General features: G+C 40.4%; 2 protein-coding genes across 2 annotated transcripts in view; one reads left to right on the top strand and one right to left on the bottom strand.

Moving 5' to 3' along the window:
* thsd4 (thrombospondin type 1 domain containing 4) overlaps positions 1–27,669 on the top strand; it is a 52,168-nt gene continuing 24,499 nt past the window's right edge. Inside the window, exons 1-7 of the mRNA XM_026174211.2 lie at positions 1–368; positions 1,112–1,166; positions 1,409–1,478; positions 2,648–2,970; positions 4,186–4,618; positions 5,659–5,761; positions 10,973–11,109. Coding sequence (XP_026029996.1) covers positions 1,138–1,166; positions 1,409–1,478; positions 2,648–2,970; positions 4,186–4,618; positions 5,659–5,761; positions 10,973–11,109 — 1,095 coding nt within the window. The 5' untranslated portion in view covers positions 1–368; positions 1,112–1,137. The remainder of the gene's footprint in view (positions 369–1,111; positions 1,167–1,408; positions 1,479–2,647; positions 2,971–4,185; positions 4,619–5,658; positions 5,762–10,972; positions 11,110–27,669) is intronic.
* On the bottom strand, positions 7,942–9,532 carry LOC145428195 (uncharacterized). Its single transcript, XM_080299997.1, has 2 exons — positions 8,962–9,532; positions 7,942–8,782 (listed from the first exon to the last, which is right to left on the bottom strand). Exons 1-2 carry the CDS (start codon positions 9,155–9,157, stop codon positions 8,190–8,192), a joined length of 789 nt encoding a protein of 262 aa, XP_080156123.1. The 5' UTR covers positions 9,158–9,532; the 3' UTR covers positions 7,942–8,189.

Here is a 27,669-nt window from a genome sequence, read left to right as displayed (position 1 = left end):
CACAAACACACACAGTCAGACAACGTAGTCATAGCGGCAGGGGGCGCAGCAGAGGGCGCATTCTGTGGGTTGTGTCAGTTTCCAGCTTTCTGTCATTCAGTGGCTTTGTGCGTAAAAGTAGAACCACCGGAGTCACCGTGATGATTAGAGTCTGGAGTTTACACTCTGCCTGGATTTGTTTCACAACTCTGGTACGGATTAACTGATTTACATGGCTCAGCAGCAGGTTTCTAGAGGGAAGCCCTGCATTTCTACCTGGATTAATGTTTCGACCATGAGGATTGCGCGTTGATAGGACCTACTACTTAGAGCTTACAGTGAGGCAGCAAATAACTTCACCATACACGCGTCAGTAACTAAAAGTACAGGTAGGTGGAGATGATGCTATAGGCCTTTCTGTCATACTGTTATCATTTCTTGTTATTTTTCTTTAACTATAATAAATGAATCCTCACAGCAAGTAAAGTGAATGTGTATTACGGGAAGTGGCGTCCTGCGTTCTGAGGGAAGAATCGCAGTAATTAATCAAACGTTACTGTCTGCTGGGCGACCTTCAAAAAGCATTATTCTATCCAGTGTGCTCTGAGGTTAAACTCTATGATATTCAGCACAACTAATTATCTACCACCCCCATTCACCTTTCAGTGTTTTCCCGGTGTTTGCTAAGTGGCAGTTCTCAGGTCTTTTTGACCATTTCATTTGTGTCAATAAAATTCATGTAGGAAATGTGCAAAGAAGGCCTAGGTTATAGGGTAAGGGGTGACAGGTGAAAGCTTTTCTCTGACCGCAACTCAAACCTGCTGTCAGCGGTGATGCAGTTTTTAGATTCCAGAAGTTAAGAGGTCATCACAGGGTCAGGTGGGTAAAAGTCTTTTTCAAATGGATTCTAGAGTGAAGTGGTAGGAAAAAAAGGTACCAGTTTTGATAGAATCAACGTTTCCTTTGAATATATGCCAAGCTAAAAAGGTAAACTGAGTCTGTTCTGTAGATGGACCGTGATTAGACAGAATCCAACTCTCCGAAGCTTCTGGACTGTAGCCTCACATCAGAGCTGAAAATGTCACCACCACTCAGGTGCATGCTAATGTCAACTTCTCTTTTTACATTTAAGTGTACAGCTTTAAGAAACCAGGAAGTATGAAAGGAGGCTGTGTCTGGACTGTCAGGTAAATTAATATCGGGTGCATTCATTTGTGGTTAACCTCAGATTTATGTCTGTGTTCCCATTTTTTGTGAGACTGACTCATTCTCTGATTATCCTTAATAGAAGCTGAATAACAGTATGTCAGTATTTCAGCAATATTTCAATAGTAGTATCAGCAAATCATAATTTATATTGTAAGCCAATAAACCAGTTGGAGTAAAGCTGTAAATATGACCAGTAATTACTTCTCTCTGGTTCCTACAGACTGTCTATGCTGCTATTGTTACTTTGGTCAGATCCCCTGGGCAGCCAGCACACAACAGACCACAGAAAGGTGAGCATGGGAGATGGAGCTACTAGAAAAAATATGTCAGTGTTCTAACATGTGTGATTTTCTTGATGTCCTAATTCTCATGATGGTAGACCTCCATCAAATGTTTCCTGGAATTTTTCTTTTTGGTGTTTTATCTTTTAGTCTAATTGCTTGGTTGGAAAAAGAGACAGGAATGCTCATCTCCAAAGATGGCATGCATGATTGTTTCTCACCAGCACAGCCAAATGCCACCCAAAACAGTGAATAAGAGTATTCCCAGGGGTAACCTGACCACGGTGATAATCTGTACTTGTAGAGACGGAAAGTGAAAACATCTGTCGGCCTTAGCCAAACAAAGAGGGCTGATTTTAGTTGTCAGCAATCCACCTCTTGACCCCCGCAGAGACACAAGTAATGGAAGATGGCTGACCAACAGAACTGTCAGAAAGAAGGGTGTGTGTGTGAATTGCCTCCGTGTGTTTCTACTGGGGGTCCAGCTGTGTGACCTTTGGGTGACCCAGAGATGACAGTGGCTTTGGGTTACAAAAGCCAAAGCTGCAGAAGAGGCGGAGGGGTGGTCCAGGGCTTCCCTGAATAGCTGCACAGGCTGACTGACAGCAGAAGAAGCTCCCTGCCAACTCTCCCTACTGCTTTTGTATTCTCTTTCCATCCACTAAAAGTCAAAGGCAGCTGAGCTTTTACTACAGCCATGTGTTTGCCCAGAGAGGTTGTTGTGAAAGGCGACAAAGCACTCCTTAAAGACAGGATTTCCACGCAACTTTGCGGATAAAGGCAGCTTGGAAAAGGACTCCTGCTGGCAAATTCCTCAAACAGAGAGCAGAGAGTGATCGCTGCTAATATGTCCCTGGCACAGCGACACAGTCAATAGTGAGAAGCACAGGTAGCCAATAGGGGATAGACCACAAACAGACACCCACTAATCAGCCAAATCAGGCCTTTATTCCCATGAACAGAGGTCTATTTCATGAGCACTGGTGGGGGGCAGAGAGGCAGGATAGTTGTGGTGATGTGATGAGGTCCCCAATGTAAGCTTTTATTCAAAGCCATTATCTTTAAAGATTAAAGTCTTGCTGAGGCTTTCCACAAATCTTTGACATTCAGATCTTGCAGCACTTTTCCACTTCTTTGCACTTTGTGATGCCCTTAATTGATGTTTCATTTCCATGCAGGTTCCTCAGAGGGCAGAGCACCACGAGGAAGTTAGGGCAGAGCATGGAGAAATTCAGGGATCTTGGGGTGTCTGGGGTCCCTGGTCAGCTTGCTCCCGGACCTGTGGAAAAGGAGTACAAGAACAGACTAGGCCGTGCCTACCCGTGTACGCTCCATCTCAGTACCCCTCCAGAGGGGCTGGTGTTCAGCCTCATCAACCAGGCCATATAGTTTCAGCTCTTCGGCCTACAGTTCCTCTGCACCGCAGCACAGTCAGACCCTACAACAGCAGCAGCCGTGGAGAGCTGAGAAAAGAGAAGGAGAACAGGCCTGGTGGGCGCAGGTACACACTTTTAGCAGATATTATTCTGCACAGAGACATGGGATTAATTGTAGGATTGCCAGCACAATAGCAATCTGACCCAACAGACAGGGGCATTGCAAATGAAAAGAAGTTGGGCCCAGCAATTACTGCTTTTAGTCCATATAGCGTGTCATGGTGGAAGATGACTAATGTAGCATCTGGCACAGGTTGAGCTATCCTGACAAAAAGTACAATGTCAAAAATTATTTTCCATATTTCATCTTGCTTGACTGTGACATACTCTGTGACACTGATGGTTAGACACACTATGTAAATATGTTGGAGTGAATGAGGATGTTTTACTTAATTTCAGTCAACTCATAACTGTTTGGCAACGTTATCGGTCAAGACCATTATACGAAATGAACATCATCCTTTCCCCTCTGTGTCTTCTGTATACAACCTCCCCTACCCCCTTTTCCACAACCACACACTAGTTAAAAGGGCAGTCTGCTATGACTTATGACCAGGTTACTGTCAGAATTCATGACCCTGCGACTACTTAAACTACTAAACTTTTTATCTGAAAATTACAAAATGTTTAACATTTGAACAAATATTGCAATTCATATTTCTATATCTATGCATTTTATGCGACTATGTTGATGTGTTATAAGGCACAATGAGCCTTTTTTAAATAAAAGTATTTCAGCTTCTGTGCTTTTTCAGTGAGTCATGTATGGCTGTGCTGCATGCTGAGCAGCGCAGCCTAAAAGTGACTGTTTGGAGCCATCATTGTGGGCACATCTGACTGCCCTGCAGTGGAAACTAGTCTTTTATGGTTGGAATCAAAAGCCCGGCTTGTGCTTGGCAGCTTTGTGACCTCCTTCCTGTTGTGGTTGCCTTTAAACAAATAGCACTGACAGCTGAGTAATGGGGGGTTGTTTGAGTTGGAATCGAAGGAGCCAAATAACAACAAAAGCTCCCAGAATTCTGCCCATGAGATCCTGGTGCATCACAAAAGTTGTAGTTCAGAAGACGGGCCTTGACATTTTCTTCAATAAAAGATGGCATTTCGCTAAACCTAAACCTTTCCAATAAAAAAAGATATTGATTCAAGTTTAAAACATTGTCGGTAGAAATACGGTAGCAGACTGGATTCAGTTCTGTGGTATTCGATAGGGACATGTGTAGCCTAGAGATGAAGTGATAACTACACTTGCACACTAAGTGTTAATATGTTTGTGTTTTCAGGAGGGTAACAAACATTATCCCAGGGAAGTATGGCTATGGAAGGGCGCCCTATGTTACTTCACTGCAGACGGATACAGGCCAGGGCTCTAAGATCCCTCGCCCACACAGACACAGACGCTCTGCTGCAGCTAATTCCCACCACCCCACAGCTAGAGGCCATGGTAGCCACAGGTTAAACAACCCTAATGCTTCCAGCAATCTCCATCTCTACAGCAGACCCGACATTAATGCCAGGACACAGCATCCCAGAAATAACCAAGTCTGGGCTCCCCTTTACCAGCCTAGTTCAGCCAACAAGGCTGAGGTCCAACAGGAGCACCATACAGGCAGCCACATGTCCAATCCTAAGCAGCATCAAGTGAGACCTTACAACCCTCTGCCTTCTTCCTTCTGTGCTGGGGAGCATGCTCGCTACAGGATCTGCAACAGTAATGTATGCAAGTCTGCGTTTTGTTTGTATTCTCAGACTGGTTTGTTAGTAATCTGGATTTCATTATTTTTAATGCTCCTTTTGTTTGTGTGTGCAAAGGAAAAGCTAGCATTCAAATTATAAACCATTAGTTTTAACTTTGAAGCCCTATACTGTTTAGACATGTAGTAGATGTGTCCTCTACTACCATAACAGTTTAATTTGGATAATTAGACCTGGTTCAAATGTGTTTAGAGTTTATTAGTCAAATTGTCAATGACTGAGTTGAAGAATTGAACAAGAACACCTAATATTAATTAGAAACTGGAAAGCCTATGCTATTTATTGCACTGTAGTGGACTCATTAGCTTTGGGTGTGAATAGTTTATACTTTTCCAGAGCCACATGTCCACCGCTCAAACTTGAAACCAATCTTCAAAACCATCTCAGAATCTATTTTTGTAAAGTTTTTGATTGAGATACTGAACTTATGAGTGGATGTTTTATAGCAGAGCTCACCAGAGAGCTGCACTTGTCTGTGTGTTTGAATCAAACATTAAACCTTATTTAAATTACTAGGGAAAAACCCATAATCTTAATAACTCATACAGCACCTTCACGAGTTTAACACCAGCTTAAATGCATGAGTATGTGGATAATCTTCTAGGTTATTGAATTGATTCTGTGCATTAAAATGAATTGAAACAACCTCTGGTTCTGCACATTATCTCTATGTTGTGTGATGACAGATATTCAAGTAAAGTAAAGCAGACCAGTCTTGTTTAGACAAATGATATAATGTATGGAGACTTAAAGGAGGTTGGGTTTCACTCTGGAGCCTTCATATATGCTTGGAATCTAAGTGCTTTTGTTAAAAAGACAGCGCTACAAGTGGAGGAGTGGAAACAGTTAAAACAGTGAAGGCTCACTGTAGCAATCAGTAAATCAGTGGCTACAGAGCGTGACAGTGAGACGCGGTTGTAGTTACAAAGGGATTTACCTGTCGGACTTGGTGTTTTCATGGAAAATAAATGCATGTTTGTATTTCACTGGTCCTTCCACAGGCCTGTCCCCCATCCAGCAGGCACATCCGGGCTGTCCAGTGTTCATCTTACAACAACCAGCCTTTCATGGGCAGACTGTACGAGTGGGAACCTTTTAATGAGGGTAGGTTACATTTATGAGCAGTGTGAGCATACATAAACTGTATATATGGTTAGGTTCATAATCTGCGGGACAAAGACAAAATTTCTTGTAGTTTTGCCTCTGTACACCACCATAGTTGACAGTCAATCAGACAGTCGATATATGATCAAAATGTAGAGTTTCTGCTTTAATTCAGAGTTGTCATATAACTTTGTATTACCTGTAAGGATTGTATATACAAGCAGTATGACTTTTTTTCTCTTTAAAATGCAAAACATATAAGCAGGAAACTAATATGTTAGGATTGTACATCCTGACATATTAGTTTTTGTTAGAGACGAGAACGAGATGACTGTCTGTAAGGATTGTATATATTGTTTTTAATACTTGGATGAAAATCCTTTTTAGTCAGTGACCACCTGAGGTCTAGAGCCCATGGACATCATGAAATGCTGTGTTTCCCTTCTGGAGATTCTTTGCCAGGCCTTTTCTGCAGCTGCCCTCAGTTGCTACTTTTTTATATTTCATAACTGAAAAGCATACTCTGTTAGATTGAGATCAGGTGACTGATCCCATTTATTTACCTTGAGAGTATCGACTAATTGACTAGTTGTAAAATAATTTTTCTTAACCATGAAAATAATGGTCATTGTGTACTTTAGTACTGAGTTGGCCAAAGCACTCCTTCTTTTTAACAATATACCAGATTTTTGATCTGGCTAGTCCTACAGTTTTTTGTTCTCTCTCTGAGGCTTATTTTGCTCTTTCAATATCATGATGGCACCTTCACTTGCACTGGCATCTGTTTGGGCCTCATATTTAAAATTACAGTGGAATCCTATAAAACACTAATTCAAAACTTTGGACAGTTACAGTTAATGCAGAGTTTTTGTTAAACCCCTTGAAATAAAGCTCAAAGCTCATGGCTTCATTGTCATATAACTGATTTGATTTTAAAATCTATTGTAGTGGTATATAGAGCCAGAGCTACAAATAAATTAATTTTCACTTTATTTTAGAATTAAATGCATATTTACCCCAGAATAACAGATAGCATATAACAAGGACACTGTGTCTCTACTGTCTTTAACTGAGCAAAAAGGGCAAAATTTCCTCACATATGTCAATTTTGCAGTCAGTATTGATTTGGGCTACCGTCACTGTAATGGTCTTGCCCTTGCACTCTCCTAATTTGCAGGTAGATAAAAAATATTCTAATCCTAAGTCTGACTTTTTACTATTAAAAATTTTGAGTTAATGATGCCACTTGATGAAAAGCTGAGAGGCCGCTAACAGTTCATCCTGAGGGCGACATGATTAAGTCAAAAGGCTTGAGCCATGAAATCTCTTGACAGAGACAAACGTTTCAGACTTTGAGACTGACAGTACTCAATTAATCCCCCGTAAAAACTAAAGCAGGGGTTTAGCGCTGTCAATATTAGGATTATTTTTTGCTTCTTTTGTGTATGTATGTCACATACACAAATGACTGAATACCTGTAAAGTGTTGTTGAAGAAGTAATAAATGCTGCTCAAAGTCAGTAGCTTCACCTAACACCCTGAGGTCATACATTTCACAGTTAACTGCATGTTCACACTGTGTTACACCATCCACAACCTAGACATCTGCATTACTCATACTCTCATAACACATACATATAGGGCCTTGGGGGTGGACACGTTATACAGCATCCACAGGATGGTCTGTGTATTCAAACCCACCTCTGGTGCTGGTGCCCTACCCTCAATTTTAAATGCACTGAGGGTTTTCGGGAGGAGCCTGCTGCTCTCTGGCAGGAAGCACCATGCCCTCCTGTGTTTTAAATGCACTTTAGAACAACACCCAGCAACACTACATATGAGCGGGCGGAGGGAGGTTTGGGGTCTCCACTCACCCCTGTTCTGTGAACCGTCAGGGCTGAGGGGCTGGGAGGAGGTGCTGGCCATTTCTTTTCTTCCCCCCCTTTCTCACCATTTCTTTTCCCCTCTATTTTTTTTCTCTCCCTCTCTTTCTTTCATTTTTTTCTCCCTGTCCTATCCGCCAGTCATGTCTGTCCCGTCTGTAACAACCAAAAATTTAATCAAATAAATACATAATTACAATAAAGGTCAATCATATGGTGTTACACCCCGGCCTAGGCAACCGGGGTGCAACGCAGGAAAATAAAAATAAGGAAAATAAAAATAATCCCAAAACGAGATTTAAAGCAAAATACCACATTTATTTACATCACCAAACACCAGACGTCAAACTATTTACAACGGGGGGGAAGATCGCGACCATGACACACTGAAACACAAGGCTTAAATACATAGAAGGGCAATCAGGGAATGGACAACAGGAGGGAAACACAGCTGGGGCAAATTAGACCTGACGAGACAGGGAAACGTAAACTGAAAACACTAAGATAACACAGACTTTCAAAGTAAAACAGGAAACACATAACAGTCACGCCAAAAGCAACACACCGACAACACCAAAACGTAACAGTTCCCCCCACCCAAAAATCAAACATTTAACACCAAGTGAAAAGTTTGATCCAGACAGACGAAGCCGATGAAGGCTGGAGCGGTCCCACTGACCCTCCAGCAGACGACGAAGGCTGGAGCAGTCCCACGGACCCTCCAGCGAAGGCGGATGAAGGCTGGAGCGGTCCCACGGACCCTCCAGCGACGACAAAGGCTGGGGCGGTCCCACGGACCCTCCCCTCAGCGAAGGCAGACGAAGCTGATGAAGGCTGGAGCGGTCCCACTGACCCTCCAGCAGACGACGAAGGCTGGAGCGGTCCCACGGACCCTCCAGCGAAGGCGGATGAAGGCTGGAGCGGTCCCACGGACCCTCCAGCGACGACAAAGGCTGGGGCGGTCCCACGGACCCTCCCCCCAGCGAAGGCGGATGAAGGCAGACGAAGCTGATGGAGGCTGGAGCGGTCCCACGGACCCTCCAGCAGACGACGAAGGCTGGTGCGGTCCCCCGGACCCTCCAGCAGAGGCGGATGAAGGCTGGAGCGGTCCCTCGGACGCTCCAGCGAAGGCGGATGGCTGAAGCGAAGGCAGACGAAGCTGATGACGGCTGGAGCGGCCCCACCGACCCTCCAGCGGACGACGAAGGCTGGAGCGGTCCCACGGACCATCCAGTGAAGGCGGATGAAGGCTGGAGCGGTCCCTCGGACGCTCCAGCGAAGGCGGATGAGCAGCCCACCAGCTGCACACACGGACACGCAGCCCACCAGCTGCACACACGGACACGCAGCCCACCAGCTGCACACACGGACACGCAGCCCACCAGCTGCACACACGGACACGCAGCCCACCAGCTGCAGAAGGCTGGAGCGGTCCCTCGGATCCTCCAGCGAAGACAGAAGGCCGAAGCTGTCCCTCCTTCGGACCCTCCAGCGATCCCGGACGAGCCCCCATATGTTACACCCCGGCCTAGGCAACCGGGGTGCAACGCAGGAAAATAAAAATAAGGAAAATAAAAATAATCCCAAAACGAGATTTAAAGCAAAATACCACATTTATTTACATCACCAAACACCAGACGTCAAACTATTTACAACGGGGGGGAAGATCGCGACCATGACACACTGAAACACAAGGCTTAAATACATAGAAGGGCAATCAGGGAATGGACAACAGGAGGGAAACACAGCTGGGGCAAATTAGACCTGACGAGACAGGGAAACGTAAACTGAAAACACTAAGATAACACAGACTTTCAAAGTAAAACAGGAAACACATAACAGTCACGCCAAAAGCAACACACCGACAACACCAAAACGTAACATATGGACCAATATGGCAAGGCCATGATGATCCAAATGGTAAAGTAAAGCCGCTTGGCATCTTTCTTGGCCTTCAGACAACAATTCTGATGGCTAAAGATCCAAACGGGACAGGCAAAAAAAAAAGAAAAAAAGCAAACCTAAACCTCAGTTTAAAACACAGAGATGACTAAATACCTGTAAAGTGTTGTTGAAGAAGTAATAAATGCCGCTCAAAGTCAGTAGCTTCACCTAACCCTGAGGTCACACATTTCACAGTTAACTGCATGTTCACACTGTGTTACACCTTCAGCTCCCTGACCCATGACGTATTTAAACTGATGTGTAGCTTGATGTAAGGACTACGGTATGCCACCTGTCCGTAGGCTTACTGATGAATGTTCATACGTACGAACTCATTTAACATACTCACCTGAAGTATCCAGGCAACAGTCAAAACAACTGACTATCTGTCATTTGTCTGAGCTAATGGAAATACCAGCCTCCAGAGTTAATATCCTGTCAAACAGATGTGTATTGTGAGATCTTGTCTGTGTGCTGTGGCCTTAACTGATGGATAAGACAGATATAAAGATTAAATAACCTCAGGTACACATACGAGGTTAAGTCTGGGTCATTTGACACCCATCTTGAGCAGTGCTTAAACATACTCTTGTACATCTGTTTAAGAAATGCCTGGCTTTTGGGCTTGTAGCATATCTAATTGGTAAAGCACACGAATAAAGGAAAGCAGAGGTTAGACTTTGCAGCTTTTATTGCATCAAACATAATCCTTTGTCAATATTAAAGATCTTTTTTTGTAGAACATGTTTAACATTTTAAAGAGAGAGAATTTGTCCTTTTAGTTTTAAAACAGCAGCCAAGGCCAGTCCAGTGCTGTTTTAGTTCTTTTCAGAATACAGCCACAGGGTAAAACTGTAACACTTGTTTTTTTCACAGAACTCTAATGTTTTGGTAAATTATGCGCTTAAACATTATATTGTAATGACCATAACAACTCTTATGATTTAAAAAACTTGGTGAATATGACCATAAAAGGCAAAAACAGTAGTTTAATATGCCTGGTCAGGATGGTGCCTGGAAAGTGTCCAAAAGGATATGTGCTTGAAAAGATTAGCAAATTTAAATATATGATCAAAGTACAGTTACTCCCCATGTATCATATATGCATATGCAATTTATTTCAATGTGGATTCAGTCTTTAAATCCAGCTGGATTTCATGTAGTTACAAAATAATAAATTTAATGGTAAAATCTACGTTTATTTCATTCACACAATGAGAGTGTCAAAACTTTTTACACATATTTAAAGATGGATGTCAGCACATTCATCAGTGATGTGTTGATGTTTTTTTAAATTTACTTTTGTTTGTGTGTATTGTGAAACCAGCATATTTTCATATCTTGAAATATGTCTTTATATCATGATACCTAAATCTGTTTACAGTTCCTATTGAGCAGCAGTGTGAACTCAACTGCCGGGCCATAGGGTTCAGGTTCTACGTGCGACAGTCAGAAAGGGTGATCGACGGGACGCCATGTGGACAGAATGAAACTTCTCTCTGTGTGGCAGGAAAGTGTACGGTAGGCCACACACTGACCTTTTTTCTGACATACTGTAGAAAAGAGAAGGATTTTGTATTATTTATTGTAATGCTACATGATTACATCTATTTACAAGATCCTGCAGGGCTTTGCTGAGATGGGCAACATTTTGTTCTAACTGTTCTCACTTGTATCAAACATAATATGTCATCATCAAGCTCTGTATGTTTTCATGCTGCATTTCTGCTGCATCCTTCATGACCTTAGAGTGGAGCTTCACTTTCTCTTCATGACCTCTTTTTTGGGTAAAGCAGCAGTGATTCAAATGTACAGATGGAGTGTAAAACATTTATAATATAAGTAAACCTTTACACACTTAGGCGGTAGCACTGGTGTAAAGATGGCTTTGAGCACCAGAGGGCAGCACAGCATAAGAATCATGACTGTACAGTATCTGTGACGCAAAGCAGCAAAAATAAAAAAATTACCCTACTGGAAACAGGACGCTGTTGCTGTGTGGGCTTATAGTTAGGTATGTATTCATTGTGCTGGATTCACTGTGACTGTTGTTTGATCAGGGTTTAACTCCAAGAAATGTGTTTAAAACACGGCTCAATTGCAATTGGTTGTGCTGACCTTACTCTTTTAACCCAGTGTCTTTCCCATGAACTGTAATCCAGCAACAGTCTTTGCGACATTAAGATTTAATCAAGACAGAAAGCCTTCTGATCTCACATTTCACTGCTAACGCACACTATTCATCGGCATTGTTATCCTTCACATGGGTACTGTTGAATCATCAAAAATAAATTGTTTTGCGTGTCTGAATCAAAAAATGATTAATCTGCAAATGCCCATTTATGTTCCAGTTTCTCATGTTCTGGCTTATTATTTAAAAACTGAAACTCATAAGAAGTTTTTTCGGAAAAGGAGATTTTGTTCTGCATCTCTTTCTCCACTGAGATTTTCTCAGCTGGTCCAGGCTTCTGAACAGGACATCCCCCCAGCTACAAGCCAAGATATAATGTGAAAACATCTGGATAATTTAATTTAATCAGAGTCATGATTGGAATTTCATATTATTGTGGGAATTTATAAATGTTTGCAGTTGACGCTGAAGGTTTTCCCTCCCCTCCTGGAGGTTACAGGACCTTGAAGATATATACCTGACATATGGAATATACATAATCTCTGAAACAAGAGATATCATTGCAACTATATTGATAAAAAAAGACCACAGTAGAAAGAGGCAGGGCAGGTAGAGGGGAAAAGCAGCAGATCCAATCATAAGTAGCAACAGCAACAGCATGGAGCAGGAAGGAATCGCGGGGAAGTTGGCTGCTTGAACAGACTGTTTGAAGTGTCAGTCATCATTGGTACCTCTTTGGATCAGCTGATAGTCAGCTGGTTTGATGCACTCTGCTTGACCCACATGATACCCTGTAGCATGTCAAAATGCTGCAATAACTAATTGATAAAAAAAAAAAAACTAACCTAAAAACCTTTAATAATAATGGATTGGATTTATATAGCGCTTTTCTAGGCACCCAAAGCCCTTTACAATACCACTATTCATTCACTCTCACATTCATACACTGGTGGAGGCAGCTACAGTTGTAGCCACAGCTGCCCTGGGGCAGACTGACAGAAGTGAGGCTGCCATATCGCGCCATCGGCCCCTCTGGCTAACACCAGTAGGCAAGTAGGGTAAAGTGTCTTGCCCAAGGACACAATGACCAGGACAGAGAGTCCACGGATCGAACCGGCGACCTTCCGGTTACAGATGCGATTCCCAACCCCCTGAGCCACGGTCGCCCTAAGTAGAATACATTAAAAATCAAATCAGTAGCACAATGTTTGTGAAGTCAAATGTATTAGTGGTGTCAAGTATTTCAATAATAAGACTTTTTCTGATGGAGATTGTATTGATCCCCACAGGATTAGTCCTGCTGACATAAATGTGATCCTCTAACTTGATCCTTGTCTTCTAGAGTCACGTATCATAGCTATTGATATTCAGTGGTTTGCTCAGGATATTAAGTCCCACTCAACATAAAATTTTAAAACTTTCTACTCATCTATTTTTTAACGCGAGCAACAGATCAAAATACCAAATTACTCAGTGATTTAGTTTGCTCTGCTGCTGCTCTGCTTTTAAAAGCCCAGTTGGACCCAGGAGCCAACCAACTACTATGCTCTATAGATGAGCAGAGAGTACTGCAAGGTCAGGTCAAGTATGGAAGTAACATTTCCATACCTGACCAGTAACTGGCCTAAAACCCAGATTGGTGATGATAATAATGATATTTTTATTGCCATTCACTCTATATCTATTTTGGATATCCATGCATTGTTTCCTGTTAAAACGCATTATAATGTATACTATTTCTGGCATTTTATTGGAGAGGAAATGTCAATCGTGCTGGTGTGATAGTGGGTAATGTGTTACCTCTGAAATACATAACATTATTGCCACTTTGCTGAGTTTTTTTGGAGATTGAAGCTGCATGATTGAAAGTTACAACAGGAGCGCTTTAGAGTTAAATACCAGATTGTATTTTACGACATGTTTCATACATTCATTGCTGTTTTCAGTTGCTTCTCCATGGTAATCTACATGGAATAGAAAAACACAAACCTTTTTTTTAAATACTTAATTCTGATAATTACATTAGAAATTTTTGAAAGAGACAAGTAAATGTTATAAGACATAAAAAAAACCCCAAATGTTTGGCATAAGTCATTTCTATTTCTTTTCCATATGGGAAGGCCAAAAAGACAACAACAATGGCAGGCCAAGATGGATATTATTATTATTTTTTAGCTCATATGGGAAATGTTGGCTCTAACAAATTGAGTTTGGTCTGTGTTTGGATGGTTGTTATAGCACCACTTAAAGCTCTGTGTTTCTTTAATTGCAGTTTTCCGTGTTCTCTTTGTCTCATCAAAATCTGCGTACTTTCTTTTGTCTCAAACAGTTTTCGTTGGCTATTTGCTAGACTAGACTAAATTAATATAAAGTAAACTTAATACTTATTACATTTCTGTGAAGAAAAAGACTCTGACACCAAATTAATCAGAAGATATCTCACACAAAGCTACTGCACAAACTGTTAAACTGTCCCCAAGGCACAGAGAAGTGTTACGGATATACTCCTAGAGCTCTGCCAGAGACTCTGATGCTTCTGTATTTGGATGAGAGCCAAATCATACAATAATTTTTCACCAGTTATTCAAACTTAGTCGATCCAGCAGGTCAGAGCCCGTCTGTACATAGCACATACTACTGTTGTACATTTTTCAACACGTCCAAAGCACATTACCAGAGAAAAAAAGGTATTTGTCCAACTGTGTGCTATTCTCGAGAAGGAAAAAATTGTTATGTGTAACGTTTGCTGTTTATAGTTAGTGTTTGTGTATCATGTTTCCAAAGTAAATATTTAAAGCATTCATCATTTTAGCAAATGATACCACAGATGAGAGAGGGGTTCAGAGTGTTTCCTGAAGCACTATAAATACTCTCAAGTCCTGCATTAAAAATGGGTTCATTAAGGGGGAGGCATCGGTAAATATCACTAAAAGTCCAAGGTTCATGCATATTACACCAATGATTAGATCAATAAATTATTGTTAATCGTGAGATAAAGTGAAAGCCGAATATTGTTGTTGTATTTAGTTGAGTTGGAGCAAATGTTTCATACAGGACTGTAGGATCATTTTTATGGATCTTTTAGATAATGTATCAATTTTTTTACTTTTTTAAAAATTAAACTAAATATGAAAAGTGACAAATCTAAAACTATGTTTTCCTTTAAACAAGGGCTCAAACAGTTATTTTCAGATAACTAATAGATTAATTATTTTTAGTTTAACTCATGTAGTTGTTTAATTTATATCCAATCATTACATTTTATGAATTTTTCTTACTTTTATTGTATAAATAATTGTACTTGTAACTGGAGCTGTTAGATAATTGTCATGCCCTACTAAGTACATTATTTTCCTTTAAATTCTAATAGAATAAAGCTTGATAAGAAGAACACATTTAATTAAATATGATGCTTGATTAAAAGTACTTGCATACGTTGTTGTATATGGATTGTTACTGGATAACTTGGGCAGTTTTATTTTTTTTTTACAGTATTGATTGACTACCCCAACACGTTCTCTTACACCTGACAAGATAAATTAATATAACATTTCTCAAATGATACATGGTGTTTTATACATCAAGCTCTTCGTTTTGTAGAATGAGGAGCGCAAATTATTGCCTCAGGTGATTTTTTTTAAATGAATTATTATTAGGCTTATAGTCTATTTTCTGACTGAGTGAACCTTCCCTCTGTTGGAAATTCTCTTTTTAAGCTGTGTGTGAATATGTGTGCATCATTGTGCTGGAACTAGACCATCTCACACATACTGAAAAAGGATCAAAATAACCCCTAGCATTATGCTCAAGGCAACATTATACTGAGCAATCTCTAGGGAGATTACTGCAGCGACTCTGCTGCTGGTAGTTTGATTCCAGTGCAATGTGTTTTATATGTGACCTGTTCAGTAGTGCATGAGATAGTTGGCAAGATGTAGGGCAATTTAACTGTCAAAATAGCATTTGGGTTATTGTAACGTTAATAACAGTTTCAGTGTAACCTTTACCTACATTTTGATTCATCCAGTTTATGGCTTTTTTGCTTTATCTAAGTCCTCGTGGCCGGCAGGAGGAAAAGGCTGCCCACCCCTGACATGTAACAACAGAGATGAGCGGTCAGGAAGAGCAAGGGAACAAAGTCATGAGTTTAAATCATTGTTACAGTCCCATGTTACAACCACTACCTCACAGTTCTTTAATATCTCTTTAAATCTTGAGCTGTTTTTCTTTTTTTTCTTCTTCTTCTTTTTTTTAAAAACAAACCCCACAAACCTTTGCACTAGTGTCTGGACGTAATTTTAGCTGTGGAATTCATATTGGTCTCATTGTGGTTTGCAACCGTGACCACAAGCAAATTTTTGACACTTAATCATAATAATGAAAAATTAATTCATAACATTTGGACTATATTTTTGGGTTAGGAGGAAATGTCTCTCAATGAGTTTGTTATTTTATCTCTCCATATTCAAACCATAAAAGTTATGCGCTTGCTGTGGTGATGATCTGTTACTGATTACAGAGAAAACATGGCCTTTTACCACACAGTTCATAGTTACTGTGGTCCATGACATCTTTGATATTATGCATATAACTGCCCTCCTCTGTTCTTTCTCTTCCTCTGACCTTTGGACTTGGTCACATATTTTTTAACCTGATGGACAAACACCTAATTGATTATGATTTATTTTCTTCTGATTGGACAAATTTATGGTATTTTATTCTCAATTCACTGACTATATTGAAATTTCTTGCTGCATGTGCACTTAAAATGGCATAACATTTTGGAAATGTGCTTGGTTACAGGCTTAACGCATGCCGCTCGTGGGTTTAGTGGTCAGTCTATTATTGTGGGTAACATGCCCCAGAGATTGGACCCTTTGGTTGGTGGCTTCACATGGATCATTTGTTCTGTATGGTAAAGTGCTTGGCAGATTTCAGGATTACTTTCTTGTTCTTGCCCTTGCTTTCCATTTGTTTTTACAGTATCCATCCAGCAATTTACTTAGCCTAAGTTCCAGTTCTCGTCTCATTCATCCTGGATAGGTCAACATTCCTAGAGCCCCCCACAATATTAGTAAGAAAACCCCAACAATCAGATGATAACGTATGATCGAGCATCAGGTGACAGTAGTGAGAAATAACCTCTTTTAAATTGGATGATGCGTCAGCTATCTACTGTGATCACTCTGGGGTGAGGGGTAAGAGAAGGAGAAAAAAAATGAGACCATTAAAGAAAAAGGACAAAATACAAACGATGGGAAAGAGAAGATAAATGAGAAACACAGACCACCATTCATGCTCTCATTGACTCCTACAGCTAGTTCAGGTTCACCAGTGAACCTAACGTGCGTGTCTTTAGACTGTGGGAGGAAGCTAGGCTCCAGGAGTCCTCATGCATGAGGAGAACATGCTAACTCCACACAGAAAAGTCAAGCTAAACAGTTAGTCATTGTTCAGGACATTAACACATAAATGGCTATGGACATGTAATCAAAAGGTTCTTTTGGTTCCATAGGGATTAGGTTAGACTGTTTAACACTTTACATGTGACATATATAATAGTTTAAGAAACTGGTTAACAATTTTGGTAAAATTATAAGACTATGTCTCTATGATCAGAATTTTTGACTTGTTAAGGACATTTAATATCCTGACTGATAAGTTTTTGTACGATCACCTTTATCTTTTAAAAGCCGAAACATTTAATATTTCCAATGAGCTGTATGTGCCATGTGCACATGGGAAAGTCCAGGTCCTATGAATGTAGTTACTCATTTCAGATGAACAGTGAAAGAAAGATCCCTTTATGTTGAGAATTCAGTGCAGCTGTGAGTTCTCTCCTTTTTATACTGAGGAAGTGCATTTGAGAAGGGTGTGTATATTTTTAAAGGGCGATCACTGACCACACACTTTTCTTCTGATGGTGGTGGGCCCACCTGAGGAAAGAAAATCTATCTTTTCTAAACTATTACAGAGGCAGTAGTGGATTTGCACTACTCCCTGCCATTCAACACAGTTAGGCAGGAACCATCTAAATCAGGAAATCCAGTTCTGAAAGCTGAAGTTTAAATTTTCTTGATCTGTGTGGACAATAAATTGATTATGTCTCGTATTGGTCTTTAAAATATTTTTGATTTGGTCTCTCTTAGGATTAATGTTTGCTGATAAGAACTGAAAGGTTGACCAGGCAGATTCCAGTACAGGTTTTGATGAATTGTTCTTTTCTAATGAAGATGACAGAATTATGGGATATCCAACCCGGTGCAATGGTGAGGTCTTAGCAATGGCCTTCCTCCCTGACTGGCATGTTTCCCAGCATCCAGATCCCAGAGCATGGCTCAGGCCAAAACTCATCAAACAACAGCCAAGGCCACTCCTCACTTCTTTACTCTGACAGCTGCATCTGTTTTATGCATCCCCAACTGTAGTGGACAGACAGACTTGTTAAAAAGGGGATCAGAGCTCTGCAATGCTGCCAACCTGGCACAGACTGGCAGAGATACCTCAATCCCATCTCTGTCAGTACAAGCCCCAGCTGCACACTCATAGGGTGTTCCCCGTCATCACTCACTGCATGGTTACAGAGCCTGTCTTCAGCTAATAGACATACGTCAAAAGATATGATATGAAATTCTTACTTTTAGCTCTTCTGATACTTCAGCATGGTGTATGACCTGGCATGGAGGTTAAAGTGTTTAATATAAAACTTGAAAAAAGCACATTAAGTTTTTAAATGTCTTTTCAAAGCATCACAATTGGATATGATTATGGACAATCACTTGGACCCTGAATTTTCTTTCATTCAGTAGTGGACTTCCTAGTGTCTTTATAATCACTGCTTGAGCTTCAGGGCATGAACCCATGGCTGGACACTATCATCCAGGATTTTCTGGTAGAAAACAGAATTACCTTAATGACCTTAACTGAGAGCTGAGAGGCCTCCAGTTGTTTAGATGTTGTTCTGGGTTCTATTGTGACCTCATAGATGAGTCGCTGATGTGCTCTTGGAATCATTCTGATAGGTCGGCCACTGCTGGGAAGATTCACCATTGTTGAAGTTTTAACCATGTGTAGATAATGGCTCTCAGTGTAGTTCACTGGAGTCCCAAACCCTTTGCAGACTGATAGGTGTGAATTATGCTTGTCAGCTGTTTCTTTAGATTGTGGCATGGTGTGTTGCTTTTTGATGCTTCTGTCAAGTTCCTGGGACTTTGAACCAGTTCTGAGTTTTTGTATCCATGTTTTTTTTGTTTTGTTTGGTTCTTTGGTGTGGTTGGGCCTGCGTTTACTTCTTTGTGTATTTCAGTTCGTTATGGTGTATAGTGGTCCATCTTGCCTTTGTTGTCAAGGCTTTATATTAGGTGTCTCTCCTAACACAGACACAAAGCTCTTGAAATGTGCTTGTAATTCCATTTTTAACTCTGCATTTTCAATTTTTTTAAACAAAATGTAGCATAAAATGTACAGAAAACAAGACACAAATTTCTTACAAAATTCCTGAGACACAGGTTCTTGCTCTATTATACAGGGAATGGAACGTCAGGTTCATGTATACAGCCACAGCACTGGACCTACCAGAGTTACTGAGACACTTGTTATGGCACTTGTCGCTGTCAGGGGTCTTGGATATAGAAATTCCAGTTGGATGACAGTTAAGACAAATGAATATAAAGATGTGAGGGAGATGACAGATTAATGTCTTAGTCAGGCCTCAGCTTCCTGGATCTTAATGGGCCCCTGCTGCCCCCCACCGGCTCTAACTGGCCCACATCGGCCTGGTTACTGCCTCTGTGTGACCTGTGGAGCTTCAGCAGGCTTCAGCACTTCAGGTTCGGGGTCAGACACTTGTTCTGCTCCATCACGTCTCTCCTGGTCTCTGCTGGTTTCTGCTACAGCTCATAAAGTCTTTCCTCAGGAGATTGGGGGTATTTAACCTTGGGCCTCAATCAAGCTGTGAGAAAGAAAAGTGTCTGCATTTGATGGGATCTCCATTTGATGTATTTCCTGTATTTTACTTTTGGTTAAGTGAGGAGTTGCAATGACATTTTCAGATAGAATCTTGATAACCTTAGCTTGGTTTTCCATTTGTGGGGTCAGGTTTGTTTGGTTTTTAAATAAGAAAATGTCTTGGCAGTTATTGAATTACATTAATTACATGGCTGATACCTAGAGTGACTAATAATTTTGTGGTTCGTGATTCTTTTATGTTTTGCCATCATATTCAGACAACTGTTGCTTTGATTGGCATTAAATTTGGTATACTCATTAATGCCCACTGTGGGCAATTTTATTATATAATAGGTTTCCTTAACTTTTACAGGACATTTCAATTTGTCCATTAGTTCATGATCAAATGTAAATGAATGCTAATCGAGGGCTTTTTGTTTACTTCAAATTAAGAGAAGTTGGCATATTAACACATTAAACTGAGTAGCTGAACATAGTAACCATCAGTGTCAGTGCTATAAGGTTACTGTAAGAGCTGCTGGACTAGCTGTAGACTTTTGTTGCTGTGTTGTCTGAGTCTTTAGCCTCCACATGGGGCTATATGACCACAGGAAGAGCAAAAGTGTTTGAACTTCCATTTCCTGATCATATTCTCACAGCTCAGCTAAACAACATCTGGGCTGGCACATTAAATATGGGTGTCAGCAGAAATAAACTATTTGTACAAGCACTTTTCCTCTTAAAATACCTTCCCTAGATATTGGTAGATAAATAACTTTACATGATAAGCAACCAAAAACTAAGGAAAACGTTGACTTTTATGAGGAAATTATCATTTATATACTAAATACTTACATAATTGGTTTTATAGAACCACATTGTTTCTCTGTATCTACTGAGCTGTAGATTTAATATTGGTCTCATTTTTCAGCCTGTGATGCTTTTTTTTTTTTCCACAGTTTGGCACTTTGCCTTCCACTAACTAAGCTGTGGGCTCAACATGTTTGGTTAAGGAGGACACCAGATAGAAACTAACGTTTCTAAATAGCTTTGAATAGTTTTGGAGTTTCTGTATAGGAATGGAATAGCTGGAAAACAAGGCTGTTGGAGGTAGGGGGATAATTGGCTGATACAACAGATTAACAGCAATGAGTGGGCTTTAGCTAATGTATGGTACATTAGATGGATGATAAACAACCTGTTGAACTACAAATGGAGCAATGACTCCTAATATCTCCCGGTCTCCCATACAGGTTTATGAGGCTATACTATATGGATACAAAACTGTATTTTTAGCACTCAGGAGTCACAGAGGTCTTCTTCAGAGAGACGGCTGTTGACAGTAATTTGCTGCTGTCTGGGTGGCTGTCAAATGAAGAGACAGTTGAGGACATTTAATGCCTCATCGGTTTGTTTGGAATGTCAGTGATCTCAAGCACTCAATATGTGGTCAGGAGGACTTATTTTAAAATAAGTTAAGAACTGCAGGTGTGAATAGGTATGTATGGGTTTTCTGTGCTCTCTTCCAGGTTCTTGCTGTTCAGGGTCAAACTCCACCGTGAATACGATTTTATCTGATGACGTCTAATTCTAACAGCTTTATTAATTAAACACCGCCAGCAGATGTATAAACTCATTTGACTTTGACATTAGCTATCAAAAACTCTTATACGCTTTCTTCACTTATCACTTAAGCAGGATAAACACTGTGCAGTTTTGAGCTGCCTCATACAAAAGACAAGACAATAAAAGAATTATAGTAATATCTTTGGCTGTGGTTTCACAACTGTGGTCCATCATACATGGTACATCATAATCACCAGGTTAGTGAGAGAGGTTCAAAGTTGTTTAAAGACACTGACACCAAAGATTATCTGGGAAAAAATTATGACAGAGCCAAAAAATGAAGATACTCATGTGAAAGACTGAACAATCAATTCAATTGTGAAAAGCAAAAAACCCACAACAAACAAAATATGAAAAAAAAACATGTTTGCCATTAAAGTAAAGAAGTAAAGAAGTCTAGTGTAGTTGCGGCAGCAGAACTTTGTTTTTATGTTTGACAGCAGCTGTTGTCGTGACTGTACTGATGAGAACACAGCAGGAAGACAAACTGTCACTGTTATTGTAGTGTGTGATTCACTAGGTATTATTATAGTACACTAAGCATGCATTAAATCATCGATGTTGCATGAAATCTCACAGTGTGTGGGAGCCCTTAGAAAGGTAGTTTATGTGAACATATTGTGAAGAGCTTTGATTTATATCTCCTCAGGCTTTGTATTTTAAAGTCTGGTTTAAAAAATGATATCGTTGTGAAGTTTGTTTACGGAATCCTTCGTTAGAGACTTTGGGCTGTTGCATTTGAATGATGTAAACAGGGAGGGTCTAATTAAGAACTATGAAAATACATCATTCCCACATTACATTCCTCCGTCTGCAGCTTCTGTTTTATCTTCATCTGTCTCAGATAAAGGTATTGATATTATCAAAGCAAAAAGGTATTTGTTTGGAATGTGATTGCTCATGCAGAGGCTTCCCATTGCTCCATAAGAAAATACAGGGAACCAACCCCCACCCCACCCCCCTACTGACTTTACTGACCCACTGAATTCAAATTATTATATATCTGCAGAAATATTATTTACTACAATTTGATATTGTCATCTAGTATGGCAACATGTCATTAGGTTAGTCCTATAAGAATCAAAGTAAACTTTGACTCTATCACATCAAATCTTATTTCATTACACAAAAGCATTTGCAGTCATAGCGCCTAAGCTGTGGAATAATTTACCCCTACACATCAGACAGGCTCCTACTGTCAATCTTTTTAAATCTTATCTTAAAACACATTTGTACTTACTGGCTTTTATTACAGCATGAGAGTTATTTGTTAATTCATATTTGGTGTTTTGCTATCTCAATACTCTAAGTTATTTTATTAGGTGTGTTGTATTCTTGTACAGTTATTTTATTAGGTGTGTTGTATTTTTGTACAGCACTTTGGTCAACGCTCCTGTTGTAATAAAATGTGCTATATAAATAAATAAACTATAACTATAAACTATAAAAGTGGGTGGAGTTGAGCAAGTCAAAAGAAGATGAACCTATAACATGAATGCAGGTACTACCTCTGACATTTACAGTAGATGTACAGTATAGCATCAAGCTACAGTGATAGCCACGTAGGAGGACCCGTAGTCCATTATGCTAATTCAAACAGCACAGGCAACGATGAGGGACTAATGTTTGACAATGGCTGCTATAGTGTTTAGTGAAGACTTTTACACTTGGCTTTGCACAGCTCGTGGCAGGAATATAACTTCAGCTGCAGAGTCTGTCCATCACAGGCCAAGGACAAATAGAAGCAGCAGCTTACTTCAGCCACACCTTGCCCCTCCCATCCTAACTCCCTTCTCAGCCTGCTTTATTCATTAACTTGCCTTCCTCCACTCCAAACCTGCCTTCTTCAGTCAAACACATTGCTTGAAGGGAACAATCATGGGACCTACATGTCTGGCCTTGCTGACTAATATGTATCCCAGATGCACCAAAATGATGATGTTTTCTCTCCTTCCTACTTTCTGCCTTTTCTTGACTTTTACTGACCAAATTAAAATCAGTGTAAAGTGTTTACAAGAGGTCTATAAAGATCATTGGAGGGGTTGAATTTCTGCAGGTATTCTTCTTTCTACTCTAAAGTAACACAAGGAAAGAATGATGTAAGTGTAAAAGAGTAGTAACAAAGATATTACAGCTGTCAGGTAGACAGTCCCTGACGACACACTTGCTAAAAATGTTTGCTGTCAAGTTTTGGCTACTTAACTTTAGATTTAAATACCACCCAAACAGCAAATGGCAAGAAATTAAAAACATGACAGAGAATAAGAACAGAAGCTGAATACAGGGTTATATGAGCATGTGTCTGTTGGACTCTGACAGTATACAGTAATGTTGAGCCCACCTGCAGTAGAGCATGACTCTGGCGTGTGTGGGCTGGAAACTGGAGGAATCAGTCGCCTTAAGCCAAGCTTGCTTCAGAGCTGACCCACTTGTAGAGGGAAGGATCCTGGGATATACTGGAGAATCAGTCTGGCTCTGTCCAACCTCTGGGCTATGCCTCCGTAATGAAAGAGAAACATCAAGGGAGAAGAAGATGATGTCTGTATGTTCATCATGACAGATGTGCTGCTGAAAGGGGGCCATTCCCATCCTATGTGTCTGCAGCCGTGCTTGACTGGAGAGATTATTGTCACTTGGTTGCTTACTGTGCAAGATGTACATGCTGGTTCATGGTATGTACTGTATGTGTGTGGCCCATGGTGAAAAAAAGCAAATCTGGAAATCGATCAGTTTTAAGGAGAAGATAAGTTTTAACTAAAGGGGAAGGTTAGGGAAGTAGTAGCTGTGTTTACAGTTAGAGTGGTTCAATACAATACTTTGTGTGCGTGTATGTGTGTGTGTGTGTGTTTGTGCATGTGTGTGTTTGCTGACATACTTCCAACACAATCGAAGCCAGATGCAGGTGTGCAGATATTTGTTTCTTGGTCCTCCTTGCACTCAGTGCCTAGCTCTGTGAAACAGTTTAACAGCATATTAAAAAGAAGGTGGTGGAAGGGTGTGATTTATTAAGAATACTGCCAAAATACATATCATTACCAAGCAAATATTTGGCACGCTGTTCAGCTCACTTAAAACATGTGACTGCACACATAAATTTTAGGTTCCAAGCTTCATAGTAGCTAATAGTTTTACTGGAAGCAGATTAGGCATGAGCTGCTGTTGAAAGCATTTCAAATTTGCAGTTAGTTGTATCAAGACAAAGCGAGTCTTGGTGTCCGGTTATTCAGTTTATTAAATAAACATTTTCAGTTCTTCTGTGTAAACCTGTGTAGTTTTTTTTTATCCTGTTCCTATTTCCTGAGATTGTAGTAGTCTTTTAAAACAAGTTACATATATGTATTTGGTTAAATTTCTTTCCTATCAAGCACTGAAAGGCTTTTAAAAGACTTTCACTTCTGAGGAAAGCATGTCACTAGTCCAAGTGATCAGTGTAGAGAATAACTAAACATATTACAATGCTCTTTCTCTTCTTGCCCCTGGTGGAAATTTACAGGAAGCAAAACTGTTGTACAGTGGAGCAGAAGGAGAAGGGGCTTTTGGCTACAGCTGCATGTTGGAGTGCTTTGTTCTGAAAACCAAAAGAAAAAGAACACACGGCATAATGTGGACAAGAAACTGGCTGACAGAATGGAAAGCGCACACCTAATGGCTGTTGAAAATGTTCACGTCACTGAGTTTTACTATTTACATAGCCACCCCCCCCCTCCCCCCCGTTAAAGTAATTCTAACCATTTTCGGAAACAAAAAAAGAGACAGAAACTGCCTTAAGTCAGCTGTGACTGAATCTGAATATGACCACCTTACACTAAACAGTTGTGAGGCAGAATCGCACCTCAGCTTAAGGTGTCATGGTTTTTCCCAAAAAGGAGTGGCATAAATTGCAGAGTCTGTAGTTTTAATTGTTGTGCAATTAAACATTTGATGTGAGTGGACAAAATACAAGTCATGTGCAGCAGTCATAATGTAATTTTGAATGTTGGTATGTGCGTGATACCTTACTGTGAACTAAATTCAATTTTTTTTCTATTGAGGAAAAAAATGCTGTGTTACACAATGATACGATTGTTTGAATAAATGTCTGATTCCGTTTCTTGCAAACATATCATGTTTTCAAAGTAGTCACATGGTATTCATCACAAGGCTCACAAATACACATCACTGTCAAAATCTTTGAAAACAAAGAATCAGTGAGTGACTGGTCGTTTGTAGTAATTACAACTCAGACCTACAGTCTCCACACACTTTCACAATACAACATAAATAACAATATGTTAGATATTAAAACATAAAGTCTTGAAATAACTTGCTGAACTTTGGGCACAAGATTTAAGGGCTTTATCAGTTTAGTTTTTCTTTCTGTTATTAAACAGAATGTCTGACCTTTGTTTGCTCATCAGAGGTATAACCTTATAGTCAATAAGCCATTTGCAGCAGCATGTTTCCATGGTTTCCATGTGCCTTTTCAAAATAGAAAAGTTTTCAATTATCTTAAGCTTATTTCTGGCCTGTGTTTGCAAGGGTCTCTTTGTGCTCCGATAGGTCCAGCCACAACGGCCCCAATGTGCTTGTGCTGTGTATATTATATTATGTGAAAACCAACTGTCACATAGTATGATGAAGAGTGTCTTCCTTACCTCAAAATGTCCTGGTGAATTAGGATTTAATGTTGTGGAAACAATGGTGGTGCAATATAGGAAAACCATATGATGAGTCAGGTCTTCTTGGCTGCAGCAGTTATCCTTCCAGCGCTGCAATGTGGCTCCAATAGGACACAAGAATCTTATTGTTTTTGAGTTGTTGTTCGCGAACAAAATGTGTTTTTCATATGGGGTCTTTTTCACTTGTAGGTGAAGTTTTTTCTGCATTGTGTCATTGTAGTATTAGCAACAAGCATGAAGGTGAACTTCTACTTAAGTGTGTAATTCTGTAATTGACTTTTTTTGGCATCTTTTGAAGATTGCATGCCTACCTGTCGTAGCACATAACCCTGCGGGTTATCTTACACTTTCATTTTAGACCCTCAAGAATTTCCTTCCTCTCTTTTTGCCAAACTGAAAAAAAGTCTTCAAAACTTCCTCTCTAACTTCCAATTTACTGTAGTTGTAGCTGCCACACTCTTACACTCTGCCTGCTTTTCATCTCTTTTCTCTCTCCCTCCAGTTCATTCTCTACCGCTCACCCTCCCTCCTCTAAAAAAAAAACAAAAAAAACCTGGTCCCCCTTACCTCCCCCAGCTGCACCTCCCCCAGCTCAGTTTACAAGGGGAGCTCATAGAGATCAGTTCAATAGTGAGAGGGTTCTTTTGGCATTCTCTGAGCTACAGCGGTATAGAAGAGGCTGACGGGAGCAGCCACTGGACCCGTGTGGACGCCTCAGTGACCGCTTGAACATTTCCGTGCCCACATGAGAGAATGCTGTCAGGACTGGCTCTTCTGCTGCTCGTCTGCCTCCACATGCGTGTGCAGGGGAAGCTGCGGTCACAGGTAGGATCTGCCTCACCTCTGAGTCCTGGGGGAACCTGGTAGAGAGGGGCGATTTTCATTGATACCAATACTCTGGCCATGACAGAAGGGGGATTTCTTCATCTTTTTCAGTTTGTTTTGTACTCTTTACAGTTGCTGATATGTTGCTGATATGTGGCTTCATGCCTGTCACCATGAGAAATGCTATTTACTTTATTGATTAGAGGTCTGAGTAAAACATCCAAATCTATAGAGTTAGTTGCAAGTAAGCCTGGTACTTCTTTCCATCTAGTGTCCTGTGGTTGCAATTAGTACTGGGCAGTGTCACTCCATAACTTGAACTGTCATTATAGCCCCATGATCTTGTGGTCCAACTACTGAGTGGAAGTATTTACAGTATTGCTGTTCTCACTGTGGCTCTGCTTGCTCTCTGGGCTGTTTATTTTTCCACAGCACATTCACTGGCTGCTTGTGGAGTTAGATTTCCCTCCTAGTGGAAGACTCAGTGAGTCAGGCCTGTCTTGGGACTATAAAGATGTACTTAAAGCTCTATTAAGGATAGACTGTCATCCTGCATTAGCCTGTCACCACTTGTGCATCAGCTCATCTGGTTTTACATCACCTGTATTTGCCTGGAATTAATGAGGCCAGTGTGAGATGCCTGCGGGTGTTAATGTAAACTCATGATGTGCCAACAGGCTTGATGAGGATGTCTTTCCAAATTTTATATGACTTTAAACTACATGCCTATCAAGCTTAAATAAACATTATAATATATCAGTACATAAACAGTTGGTAAGACGTGGCTGAATTGATGAAAACCCCTTTGATGTTAATTTACATTCTCAATAACTACAGGATAAAGACAGCTGACACTGCCTCGTGCAGGAATAACTCTGTTATATCTACTATTTG

Source organism: Astatotilapia calliptera, chromosome 1 (assembly GCF_964374335.1).
Source record: "Astatotilapia calliptera chromosome 1, fAstCal68.1, whole genome shotgun sequence".
Classification (NCBI taxonomy): domain Eukaryota; kingdom Metazoa; phylum Chordata; class Actinopteri; order Cichliformes; family Cichlidae; genus Astatotilapia; species Astatotilapia calliptera.
The sequence above is the reverse complement of the archived record's forward strand: the minus strand, read 5'-3'. Positions and strand labels throughout refer to the sequence as shown.